The sequence below is a fragment of the Solea senegalensis genome, linkage group LG19, assembly GCF_019176455.1.
Source record: "Solea senegalensis isolate Sse05_10M linkage group LG19, IFAPA_SoseM_1, whole genome shotgun sequence".
NCBI classification, from domain to species: Eukaryota; Metazoa; Chordata; class Actinopteri; order Pleuronectiformes; family Soleidae; genus Solea; species Solea senegalensis.
The window spans coordinates 19,480,831-19,494,329 of record NC_058038.1 but is presented as its reverse complement, the minus strand read 5'-3'; the positions used below and the strand labels follow the sequence as shown (position 1 = coordinate 19,494,329).

The 13,499-nt window shown below is 42.7% G+C and overlaps 1 protein-coding gene across 3 annotated transcripts in view; it reads left to right on the top strand.

Annotated features, from left to right (window-relative positions):
- Positions 1-13,499, top strand: part of hdac5 (histone deacetylase 5) — a 52,527-nt gene that overhangs the window by 28,983 nt on the left and 10,045 nt on the right. For all 3 annotated transcript variants that reach the window (XM_044050852.1, XM_044050853.1, XM_044050851.1), the window contains 14 exons: positions 1,011-1,103; positions 2,046-2,302; positions 2,391-2,535; positions 2,625-2,730; positions 3,889-4,022; positions 5,477-5,608; positions 5,724-5,833; positions 7,200-7,316; positions 8,058-8,169; positions 8,273-8,386; positions 9,077-9,270; positions 9,400-9,518; positions 9,620-9,815; positions 12,434-12,545. In XM_044050852.1, coding sequence (XP_043906787.1) covers positions 1,011-1,103; positions 2,046-2,302; positions 2,391-2,535; positions 2,625-2,730; positions 3,889-4,022; positions 5,477-5,608; positions 5,724-5,833; positions 7,200-7,316; positions 8,058-8,169; positions 8,273-8,386; positions 9,077-9,270; positions 9,400-9,518; positions 9,620-9,815; positions 12,434-12,545 — 1,941 coding nt within the window. The remainder of the gene's footprint in view (positions 1-1,010; positions 1,104-2,045; positions 2,303-2,390; positions 2,536-2,624; positions 2,731-3,888; positions 4,023-5,476; positions 5,609-5,723; positions 5,834-7,199; positions 7,317-8,057; positions 8,170-8,272; positions 8,387-9,076; positions 9,271-9,399; positions 9,519-9,619; positions 9,816-12,433; positions 12,546-13,499) is intronic.

Below are 13,499 nucleotides of genomic sequence, written 5' to 3'. Positions count from 1 at the left end.
TTAATTTTAGATCCCCTTCCATAGCGAATGATGTCGCCTTTGTAAATCATCGTCTAATTTAGAGGGAAAAAAGGACAATAAAGCACGACAGCAGTAAATATGTGACCCTCTGGTTCCTGCGCCGGTCAAATTGTAAATCTCACGGCTTAACAACGGCAGTTTGTTCTGCAGCCAGACGCTTATTTTATTACTCAATTTATCGCCTTTTACTATTTAGCTGCAATAATCATCATTTCATAATAAGAGTAAATACATTTTTTATTGATATTAGAATGGGATGTGCTGCTTTTGGTGCACCAGGTGTTTCTACACACGTCGTGTGTCATTAAGAAACAAATAAAAGCTTTGAGGTTTCCTGACGAACAGTTTACACATTCTAATGGTGAGGTCAATTATAGTATAAATGGATTAATACAAATCTGGTACAGCCCAGTCCATTCCACTGGATCCCAGCAGCCATTTCCCTCAAGCTTTTATTCCAGTGACAGACATGAAAAGATGACAAATGATTTAATGTTTGATTTCAGATCTCTCTGATTTTTAAGAGGCTGAGATGTCGGCTAATGTCTCTCTGACAAAAAATGTGTTTGTCGTAGTCGTGATTAACGGACGTTACCATTTTGTTAAAGCAAGAATACGTCGGTTCTTAAACAACAGGCTTCACTGGTCAAAACTCGTGAACATATTTTATTGTACTGTATCCCTTTAGCCTAGCCACCCTGAATATAGGCTAGGCTAAAGCCAAGGTAACATTAGAGTAATTCTAAGGCAGTGCTACGCAGTGCAAGGCTAATGCTAGACTCGTGGCTATTTTTAGGTAGTGGGACGCCGTGTTCCTCACTTTATTACAGCACAAACACAGCTCATCTGTATAACACTGCACACTGTGTGTGTGTGTGTGTGTGTGTGTGTGTGCGCGCCACTAGTGATGCAATAGGCTGCTGCATCCCTGACTACATTTTCCACACCAATCAATCACCGGTTCCTCTCTCTGCTTCTCTGTCCTGCAGTGGTGGAGGTGAAGAGCAGCCTCCCGTCGGGCATGCAGAGCCCAGTAGGAGCAGCAAGCGAACACAGAGGAGGTGGAGGAGGAGGAGAAGGTGGTGAGTATAGGGAGTCCTCCAAGAGTCCTTGAGTTTGGGGGGTCCTAAAAGTGGATCAGAGGCATGCCTCAGAGAGTTTAGGAGGTTCAAGAAAGCGTCACATAACTCAGATCTCCAGGAGTCTGGTCAAAGAATTATGTTGTACTTTGTCATATCGAGGTCCTGAAGAAGGAGTTCAGTCTTCAAAGGGAAACACGCACTACAGAGTCTGCTTCTGTTAAAAAAAGACAACACACACACAAACACACACAACATGGAGTCCTATAATTACCCTTCAGTGATGTCACTTAAGCCAGAGTTTGTTGTGGTTGTTGGCAGCTGGTTTTGAGGGGTGTGTGTGTGTGTGTGTGTTGTTGGTCACAATAACTGGACCGTAATAAGAAGAATGTATCATCCATTTGGATCTTGAACCATAAATAGTAACACAAATGTAAAGAGAGAAACTGCTGAAAGTGAACGGCTGATTCTGGCCTCGTCAGACGTGGTAAGAGTCAGACCGACGTCATTATCAGAAGAATGGTTGTGATATCTGTTGGGGCAACAACGATTATTCAATACATTGAATATTAATCAATGACTTAATGAAGTAATGAAAAGTGAATATTTTCTGGGTTTTTTGCTCCATAGAACAAAGAAATCAGTCAAACACTTTTATGGACCAAACCAATTGTTTGGTTGTTTGGAGAAAAGAATCAACAGATTAATCAATTATGAAAAGCCCTCATTTCTATATTGGTTTCAGATATGACTAATGACTGAAACAGTGGGCAGAATAGGTTGATGCCTTCTCAACAAATATTATTGTACATTTATTTATTTTGTACAATAAAGAAAATGTATAAACTCATGTGCTGTGACAGAATATGATGCAAGTTCACTACAGAAGAGACTCAAACCACTAACGCTTGAGTCGGCGTGATGAAGATTGACCTGTTTTGTCAGGTGGGGGTCCAGGGGAAGGCCCAGGAGGAGGAGGTGGAGGAGGTCCAGTGGACCTGCGGACAGAGCCCAGGGTGGTGTCTCTGTCCGGGGGTACAGCGGCGGTGGACACCGTCCTCAGAGAGCAGCAGCTCCAGCAGGAACTGGTTCTGCTCAAGCAGCAGCAGGAGCTGCAGAAACAGCTGCTGTTTGCCGAGTTCCAGAAGAAACACGAAGTGCTGACGAGGCAGCACGAGGTCCAGCTGCAGGAACACCTCAAGGTAGACATTCTGACATCCTGGGGTTTGCAAAAATGAACAGGAAGCTGAAAACTAAGAGTCATTCACTGAGTGTGTGTGTGTGTGTAAGCAACAACAGGAGCTGCTGGCAGCAAAGAGGCAGCAGGAGCTGGAACAGAAGAGAAAACTGGAGCAGCAGCGACACGAGGAGCAGGAGAAGCAGAGGCTGGAGCAGCAGCTGCTGCTGCTGAGGAACAAGGAGAAAGGCAAAGAGAGTAGGTTCACGCTCCTGATGCTGATGTCACTAATGAGCCATGCACATGTCCGCTCCGTGACTGCAAGCTTGTGTTTGTTTTCTTGGAAGGTGCCATTGCCAGTACTGAGGTGAAGCTGAAGCTCCAGGAGTTTCTTCTCAGTAAGAAAGAGCCTGGTCCTGGTGGACTCAACCATTCCTTCTCCCCAAAGGGCTGGTGAGGATTATGACAACTCCAGGCTAATTCATAGCATGATGTAAACACCATGAACACGTTCTCACAGCATGACTCGGGGTTCCTTAAAGGTCCAGTGTGTAAGATTTCCATTTGGCAGAAATGAAGTTACACAGTTATAACTACTGAACTCCTTTAGCATTAGAGCGATAACTGCAGGTTCTCTTACATGTTGGTAGGGAAGGCTGAGGTGAGAGCTGCACCAGCTGATGTTAGGGCTGACATTGATTCCAAATGAAGTTTGAATGAATTTACCGTGACCAGTAGTGCACTGCACCTTTAACTTCATGTTTTGCTCACAATATCAGGGTTTTCAAAGGTCCAAAACGTAGGAATTAGTGACATCTAATGGTGAAACTGCAGATTAAGTAAGACATGGAGGACTCCTGACAACGGGCTAAAGCTGTGAAACATCCATACAAGCATATTTATGGAGAATATATTTAATTACACTGGACATGTAACGTTTCTTTTCTTTGTGTTGTACTGTCGGTGAATCACAGCGCTGTAGCACTGGTCATGTGACTCACTGAGTAGGTCACCCTTCTTTTTTTAGGCGAATTTATAGTTTCCCCCTCTGCTGACATCAGCACGAGTGTCCGACAGGACAGTCGTTCCCACGGACGCGGCAGAGCGTGACCCACCTGAGGTTTATTGAACAGTCAAGCATAGGGGGCGCAATATTTGTTAAAGCCAGTTTAAAATATCTTTAGATAGATCTGCACACAGTAATAGTTTTAAATGAAAATAAGAATTATGATGTAAAAATCACAATTCCTGTCAAAATAATCACAATTAGATATTTATTAAAAATCCTTCCGTCCTAGTGTAGCATAGTAAGTTGTGATTCATTCGTCCAGAAATGGCCAATTTATATACTTAAAATTTATATCTGTCCACTTTTTTCAGCTGTTCCAGTAGATTACCTGGTAGTTTTCCTTTAGTACTTTTCAGAAATCAGTGAAAAAGAAACAAAAACACTTGTCATTATCACATGATGGAGATGAAGGCGTTCAAGTAAAAGAAAACCACCTTTAGTGCTGCACTCCATCACTTTTTAATGTGATGCTGTTTATACCAGCACACTCTCTGACTCTCTCCCTGTGTGTGTGTGTGTGTGTGTGTGTGTGTGTGCTGCAGGGGAGCCCAGCACTCCTCCCTGGAGCAGAGCTCTCCTCCGCAGAGTAACACCCCAGGAACTCCTCCCTCGTATAAACTGCCTCCGCTGCTGGGGAACTACGAGAGCAAAGATGATTTCCCACTCCGCAAGACGGGTAGGAGACACAGACTCTGTGTGTGTGTGTGTGTGTGTGTGTGTGTGTGTGTGTGTGTGTGTGTGTCTGTGTTTGCCCGCCGCCTTGCTGCGATGACTCACTCTGACTCACCAGTGAAGAGGTAGCCTAAATGCAGAGATAAAACACTCCCACACACACATATATCTACGTCACGGGGGTATTTATTTATTTATTTTGAGGAATTTCGAGGTAAAAAAGCTGAAATAATGCAGCATATCTCAGTGCAGTGATGTTTGCAATATCGACTCAAACTTATTTCACTTATTTCAGCTCCATGAATAAAAGAAGGAAGAATAGTTGATGATAAAGGTCACAGATGTTGTTGCAGTTTACTTTACAAGCAGATATCGTCTGAAACATAATCGAGGGTCAAAATATCTTCGCTTATTTCGTTATTTTTGCGGCGACTTGTGTCATTATTGATTTTAAACAGTATTTGAGTACTTGAGTTTCCTGTCGCTGTAACAGCAACGTTTTCAATTCAGGCCTCAGTGAAAGGGTTTGATTTGTCTCCATGGTAACCACACATTATCCTTCAGCTGACTCTTTTAGTTACACGTTGAATCCTCCTTCCTGTCAGCCTTGAGCATTTGCATCTACAGTGTATTTGTGCTACTTGTCTTTGTTTCGTGTTATTGGGTGAAATTGATTGAGGAGGAGCACATTTCACACTCACTGCTATTGAAAGGAGATGGAGGTGTGTTTGTGAGTGTGTCAGACAAGCGACGCACAAACTGGGATTTGGTGCGATCACATTGGACGTGTTCACGTCGTCAGAAACGAATCCACAGCTGAAGACAGTGTTGTGTGTGTGTGTGTGTGTGTAGTCAAGTCCGCTTGTTACACGCCGCAGTCACAAAGCGTCTTCCTTTCACACTGTCGTCCAAGTTCAGCAGGAGAAAACACTTTGTGTCGCCCCCTGCTGTTATGGAGACGCTCACGCGTCACAACAGCCCATCATTAGGTCTTATTTAGCAGCACTTATGCAAATGAGACCAACTGTTGTTATGTTTATTTACATCTGCTGCTGCTGTTCTCTGTCCTCTGTAATTAACCTGCTAAAATGAAAACATCCCTGTATTATTACTGTCTTTACCACAGAATTCATTCATTCATTCATTCATTCAGTCATTCATTCATTCATAGAGGAGACGTCACGACCATGACGTGGCTACGGCGACGTTAGAGCTAAAGTGTCCACCAAGCGTTTCAGAAGTCATTCAGCAGTTCATAGTTGGTTGAGTTAGATTGTTGCCCCCGTCCGCCTCTGCTCTGCTGGTGTATGCACACAAACACTCCCTCACTCAGGTCTGATAGTATTGCTTGACAGAGCCTGTTCTCAATCATGCAACTCATCGTACATGATTGTGGCAGAATAACGACAGTTGATCCTATAATTCCTCTCTCTCTCGTGGTCTCGTGGTCTCGTCCAGTCTCGGAGCCGAACCTGAAGGTGCGTTCGCGGTTGAAGCAGAAGGTGGCGGAGAGGCGGAGCTCCCCACTTCTCCGCAGGAAGGACGGCACAGTCATCAGCACCTTTAAGAAGAGAGCCATAGAGATATCAGGTGAACATGTAACACATGTGCAGCACATGTAAAAGAACACATACTTTTTACTGCGTTAGATTGTATCAATAACTCTGTGTGTGTGTGTGTGTGTGTGTGTGTGTTCCACCACCAGTGTCCTCTCTCTGTAATAGCGCTCCAGGTTCAGGTCCCAGCAGTCCCAACAGTTCCAACACAGCTATCGCCAACGGCAACACGGGATCAGTCCCCAACATTCAGACTGAGGTAAACACCGACACACGGACACACTGAGGCTGGTTTCCTTCGCTTCCTCGTGAATGCACACACAGCGCCAGCTCGCCCCCTACAGTTCACTGTGTGGTATAGGAGAAGTAAAGCCAGTTTAGTAGCAGAAAGTAGAGAGATGTTTAACATGCATCAGATCAAAGATGAGTAACTGAACCAGAATTTAGAGTCATAAAGGGACTGAGTGGTAGTTTCCGCTGGGGTTTGGATGTGGTGGTATAAAGAAAGTCTGCAATACTGTGTACATACATGGTCATTTATCTCACAGTGCTCTGAAGCTGTTTCTGGATTTTCAGTGTTTGCTGCACATGTTGTGTCCTTGTGATGAGTTTTCTATAAATAGTCAGTCACGCTTTCTCTTTTTTCTCTGCATTTAGTTGTGTCATCATATTGGCGAAGATGATGGCGTCTCCATTTTTGTGTCTTGTCTTTTATCTACAGTATACAGTAGTGAGGGATTGTTTTTCCCAATAACACTGACAAGTGTGATATTCTCAATGTCCTGTGTGCGTTTGGACATCTGCTGAACATTTTTGACCCTTCGTTATTTCCTGTTGTTAAAAGAAAAGTAAAGACGGCACATTAGAGTAGGTGCTAATCATTTGACTTGATCTCAAACCATTTAAAATAATAATTATTTAAAATAAGTGAAACTGATGTCTCTTTGCTGAGCGTCACGACTGTTTTAGTTTCAGTATTAGTTGTTATTCAGGACTGAAAAACAACATTTACTTTCTTTTAATGAATGATTCTATGATATTTTCCCTGGTGTTCAATGTAGATTTCATGATTCAGGACTTTTTCGGGGAGATTTACGTACGATGTGTTGGAAATATTATGTTTAGAGTGTTATTTCATTGTTTATGAAGATAGAATCTAAATAATATTGTCTGTGACAGAATAGTTAGTTAAAATGATTTCTATTGTGAATCGGATCATGTAACTACTTCACACATTGACATACACGCACAAATCTGCCAAAAGTTCAAAATTAAGTTCATGAATAAATGCAGAAATAAATAAATACATACAAACATGAATAAATTAAAAGATAAATACAGCGTGGTGATGTTATAGCAAATTGGAACATTTATTTATTTATTTTTTAATTAATTTAACTGAAGTCACTGCAGGAGTGAAGTCTGCGGAACAGCTGTGGTCACATGGGCATGAAATACAAAGAGATTCTTTTAGTAAATGTTAAAAACAACAGTTGCCATGGTAACCTGTTTGAGTTTTATGTGTATCCATCACGCCACCTTTTTAGTTATTACTAAGAATCCACCCGGAACTGACCGCTCTGTCCTTTCTGTGTGTGTGTGTGTGTGTGTGTGTGTGTCTGCAGCTGAGATCTCTCCATCAAACACTGGGGGCTGATGGGACATTGAGTCCACTGAGTCTCTATACCTCGCCTTCCCTGCCAAACATTTCCCTGGGGCTCCCAGCGAACACACACATCACGGTGGGTCAACACACACACACACTCACACACACACACACACACACACACTCACACACACACACTCTGTGGCTTGGCATTGACACTCACAGAGCGGTTTGTATGTGTCAGTGTTCGTGCCCATTCCTGATGACTGAAGACCTGAGAGATTACAGAAATGAGCTGTTGTTGACTATGATTAGCAAGAAATAAAATCTACAAATGAAGCTGGACAAGCTCCTCTTTCTTAAATGGATGTGTTTGACCTGGAACTGCCTGTCTCCTGTTTCAGTCTGACTAAAACAGGACTCAAAATACACCTTTGTTTGACTGAAACTGTAATAAATCTGATTTCTCAAACTTGGACCGCCGTGCGCAGATATTGCACTCTGCTCTGGCTGCACAGTTCACACAGAAGAATAAGATAATAGCATATATAGCACACATATACATATATATTTATATGTATATATATATGTATGTATATATGTATATATCTTTATTTTTAAAGAATAAGTACTTAAATTATGGTACTGATATTATAACCTAAAATTAAAGAAAAGAATAACTACTCAAACAGAATATTAAATACAACTGCGTGTTCTATTTTTAGAAGAATAACTCTATTTATTTTGTAAAAATAAAAATGTAATGCCGCCTCGTGTAGCAGAAGCAAACACACTTTTTTTTTTACTGGAACAAGGCCAGTGGTTCAATTGACTGACATGTTTGGTAACCATGGTAACACCTCCCCTCCTTCTTTAGGCCACCCAGAAGCTGTCTTCCCAGCAAGAGGCCGAACGTCAAGCCATCCAATCGCTGCGAGGCGGTGGCGCACTCACGGGGAAGTTTCTGTCCACATCCTCTCTACCTGCAGGTAAAACTTTACCACGCAGTCCGTCGTCATTCTCTCACCTATTTCCTGTAATTACTTTGAAACTTCACTACATCATTTAGGGCTCGTTAATGTTTCTCTGCAGGGGTGGGACACGACGTGGAGTCATCGCCGACCAGCTCTCACTCTGCTCATTCCTCATTACTGCAACATGTTCTACTACTGGAGCAGGCCAGGCAACAGACTGCCATGCTCGCTGGTACACACACACACACAGTGGAAACAACCTAGCCTAACTCCGATCTATGCATTTATTTTCTTAAATATTAAATCACAACAAGTTGTTTTGGTCTGTTGATGGTTAGTGTTGATTTTATTTACTTGTACCAAATTGTCATTTATTGATCCGGCGGTTGACCTAATGCTATGCTACCGTCAGCGTTCACTTGTTGTCATAGCAACTGTAAACGTCCCGTGTTAGCAGAAAACAGGCAACGTGTATATCCGGCTATTAAATCTGACGTTTGCACCCTTTCAAAATAAAGTTTCCGGGTCCAAGCGTCCTTAAGTATGTCGCGCGCGACGTGCGGCTCATTATCTCACGTGTGCGACTTAGTAAAGCAACGTCATTATTGAAGAAGAATATTTGTTACACAGCTGGAGAATTGTTAACGGCTTCATAGTTTAAAAGGACTAAAATGACTGTATCGCACTGACGTTGGTGTCGTTACATTCTCTAGTTTGTGATATTGGAATCAGTATCGGACACAAAGAAGTGGTACTGTGCCATAGTTGCATTTTCTTTGTATCCTGAATACAGTGACAGTAAAGAACTCTTATCTTATGTGTGTTTTTACTATGGATACGTATTACACCAGAAACACCGATAATCTTAATCTGAAAACACTTTGAAATGAAAACAATGTTTTTTTTTGTTTTTTTTTTTCAGTCCCCATGTACAACCAGTCGCCGTTGGTTACGGCAGAGAGAGGCGTGTCCGGTGGCATGCGCACGGTCAACAAGTTGCCTCGCCATCGACCGCTGGCCCGTACCCAGAGTGCACCTCTGCCTCAGTCGCCGCAGGCCCTGCAGCAGCTGGTGGTTCAGCAGCAGCATCAGCACTTCCTGGAGAAACACTACAAGGTGTCACGTGTTCTCTCACACTCACGCAAACGCAAACGCAAACACAAACACAAACGCAAACGCAAACGCAAACACAAATACAAACGCAAACACAAGTTCTCCTGCTAGCATTTCCGTCTATGTGTGTAGATGTTGTCGAAGGGGGCTGAACTTCCCAGGCCGCCACCCACCCACCCAGAGGAGACAGAGGAGGAGCTAACAGAGACCAATGACATGCAGGAGGATGACGGAGGGGTGGGGCCTCACAGGTGTGGCATTCCTGATATTCATCTTCATCTTTTCCTGTTCATGCACTTAATGTTAATCTTAATCTTAATCTTAATCTGTCCTAACCGTTGGAACCGTTAAGGCTTCAGAAGGACGGGTCCGACGACAGCACGCACTCCTCCGAGCGACTCGGCGTGTACTTAAAGGGAGAGGAGGAGCACGGGGGCATGCAGGTGAAAGGGGAGAGCACGGAGAGCGAGCTGGACGAGGAGGAAGAGGACGAAGACGTCATCCACCTGGGGGAGGTCGATGAAGAGGAGAGAGGGACCTACTCACAGGTGTGTGGGAATATTGAATACTCCATGAATATGATGATGATGATGATGACACACGAGCGGCCACTGAAAAAATCCTGTGAGAGGTTACTTCAGATGTGTTTGTTACAGTCGAGAAATACTACACTGCGGCTGTATATGTACATATACAGTATGTATGTATATATACACACATATGTATATATATATATATATATATACATATATGTTGAGACATTTCTGTCTCAATCAAGACATAAAAAAGAATGACTCGATCGTGACAGTAATCGTTAGCTGCAGCTCTAGTTTCGTGTCTTAGAAGAGCAAAGAAACCAGAAACTATTCACATTACAGAGGCTGCAATCACAAAATTTTGATCAAAATAGTGGGTGGATAATTAGTTATTGATTACTAATCAATAAATCCTAACCACTGCCCTGCTGCAGCATTGTCCTCATTGTGTTGCTGCTGCATTTTAATGTGATTGTTAAAAAATCCTCGGAGGTTCCAGGTCAGTTTTAGGTTCTGCAGCGTCGTCCCACAAAGTGATGAGTCATGCACGTCTCCTCAGGCCCCTCCCCCCCGCTGTGTTTGCTGTGATGCAGATGTTACTCACATGTCTGACTCATCGCAGGGAGCAGTTTGGTCACTTCAGTTAAAAGCTAACGCCACTTCAGGTGTTTTTCACAGCAAATGAAATCAGCCAGGCCTCGGAGGACAAATCCTGTTCCACGGATCACGATCTGTGGCTCCTGTTGTTGTTGTTGTTGTTGTTGTGTTGTTCACGCCCATAGTCGTTGTTGTTTGTCAGTGTCGAAGGTGTTATCAATGTTATCAATATCAGAATATCAGACTTGCAACAATGACTCTGTCTCAGTCTGAGGTGTTTATCAGGAAAACGTGTGTGAGCGTCTCTCAATGATCAGCGTTTTTCTCTGACTCACAAAGTGCACGTGCAAAGTTTATACAGTAGATGTAAAAAGATGTAAAAATAAAACACAAACACTTTCCTCAAAAGAAGAAGAGAAGTTTCATTTACAGGGCAAATGTTACAGGTGGAACATAAACGTGCAGTTTCTGACAAAAAGGAAACAACGTTCCAACACAACTGAGATCTGGATTTCGTAAACACCAAGATTTTCTGTCATTTTATGGACCAAACGATTATGATAAAAATAATCTACAGATTAGGGCTGAGCAAGTAACGGCCTACTGCAAGAGGCACAATATTTCCTTTAAAGCCAAAGTGTGTCAAAACATAATTTTGATGAATTACTGTCTTGATCTATACACGTCTGTTATTCGACAGACTGAAGAGAACGTCTTTGTTTCTCACACATCTGCACAAATATCACATTTGTCAAATTAAAATGATAATACTGATGTCAAAAGGACCATTCTCTTTGATATCGCAATCATTCAAAATGTATTCAGAATGGTTCAGCCCTACTACAGATGTATCGATTATGAAAATCGTTTAGTTGTAGCCTCATCAGCCTCTTGTGAGTTGAAATCATCGGGCGAGAATCAATGCAATAAACTTAAGAAACGTCTTTAATTTTGGTTGAAGATGATGATTTTCATCAAAAGTGCAGCCTTTTAATTAATGACGCCAGTAGCTTTAGCCGTGTCAGTGGTGCAGGAAGACACTGTGTTTCCTGTTGTTTTTGGAGTTTATTGTGTGTATTTGTCACTAAATGTCACACAATTATGTTGCCAAAGCTCTGAAATTAGCTCTAAAATGCTAAAAAAACAAAAAAAACAGGGCGAACCAACAAGACACCGATTCCCATGATCCCACACTGCCTTTCCAACATCATTGAACCAGGACTTAGAGTATGTCATTGTTTTGGTCGCACAAGCAGCAGAAATATCATGTTGTGCATGTCGTTTTTTGACCCACTCATGGAAAAGTCACTTTTAAAATGTCACAAACATGTTTTATAAGGAATATGAAAATATGAAAACTTTTAATTTCAAATATTTTGAAGAATAACAACCCATGTGGTCATGTTTGACCCCACTTATGCATCAGAATAGAATATATACTTTATTAATCCCCTTAGGGAAATTATTCCTCTGCATTTGACCCATCCTAGAATCACCACACACACACACACGCACACACACACACACACACACACACACACACACACAGCCCCTCGTCAGTGTCCAGGTGATGCTTAGAGACTTGACGCTGCTCACGTACATCGCTGTGGACGTAGCAGTGACATCACCGACCGGTGACTCAGCCAGTGGACTCACTGCTGTGCGTGTCTGCGTGTGTGTGTGTGTGTGTGTGTGTGTGTGTGTGTGTGTCTTTATGTCCACCCACACATGGTGAGTCATGATCATCGCATCAGGGAGCACAGCAATGCTCGCTATATAGAGACGCTGCACATACACACACACACACACACAGGTGAAAAGAACAGGTTTAAATGTCAAGAAAATCAAGTTTTGTTTCGTATTTTTATGAATGATAGTTTGTGTGTGTGATGGAGAGCGACAGGAGACACACACACACACCACGCCACCACTGCAGTGAATGAACCGCTCACTGATTCATCATTCTGCTGTGAATACTAACTTTCCTCCTCCTCCTCCTCCTCCTCCTTCTTTCTCTTCCCCTTTCCCATCAGGCCTTGCAGCACTTGGGTGTATTTCAGTCCTCGATGTCACACAGACCTCTGGGAAGAGCACAGTCCTCCCCTGCAGCCACTGTCAATCCCATCAAACACCTTTTTACCACTGGTTAGTATTGTGTGTGTGTGTGTGTGTGTGTGTCACAAACCACACATCTGGTTTGTGATTGGATTTCGTTGACATCAGTGCCGTCAGTGCCCCTACTGTAAGCTTGGATGTTGTTGCCTAGCAACAGAGGCCTGACTCCGTGTTGGCTGATGGTTGGGATGAACTCGCTGAACCGACTGAAATAGCATGAATCGAAAAGCACAGTCGTGTACGACAGCGTTTCCTGCGCTGTAACGAGGGTTCGCGCGCATCGATCTGCGCGAAGAGCCGCGAAACTTTCCTTTTTAAAAACAGCATCGCTTTACCAGTCACGACAGGGAACTACGGTGGCCTTGTAAACACGCTCCCACTCCCTCGTCTTCACTTGTTTATCAGTGAGGTTCATGTGGGTGGAGGTGTTTGTGTCCATTTGTCATGTCAGCATTCACTTCAAAGTGACAAACTCGTGCTTGATTATACATTTATACAATCATACTTATGGAGAGTATATTCAGTTTTGGCCAATAAAACTTACTCAAGGTTACTCCCTTGACCTATTGTGTTAGACAGTGTACTGGCTTTAGCCAAACCCTTAACAACACTCTTTAAATCCATAGAAATCCATATTGACCTTTGTTTTTGTTCGTCAGTAGCCTTCAGTGTTACAGGAAGACACTTTTATTGTGTGTATTTGTCACTAAATGCACATGCACAAATGCTAAAATGCATCAAACCAGGCCTTATGTCACACAAGCAGCAGAAATATCATGTTGTGCATGTAGTAGGCCTCATGCACAGCACACAGGTGTCATTAATGAGACTCATATTCATAGGTATTTGCCATATTACTATATACAATGTGTAAAATTCAGTGGTAGAATTCAAGGTCCTGCACATCTGCCACGTAATGTGTTTCTCTTGTAGGTACTGGCATCTTGTGGACTTTTCCTGTCACTGCAAAAACATCACATTACT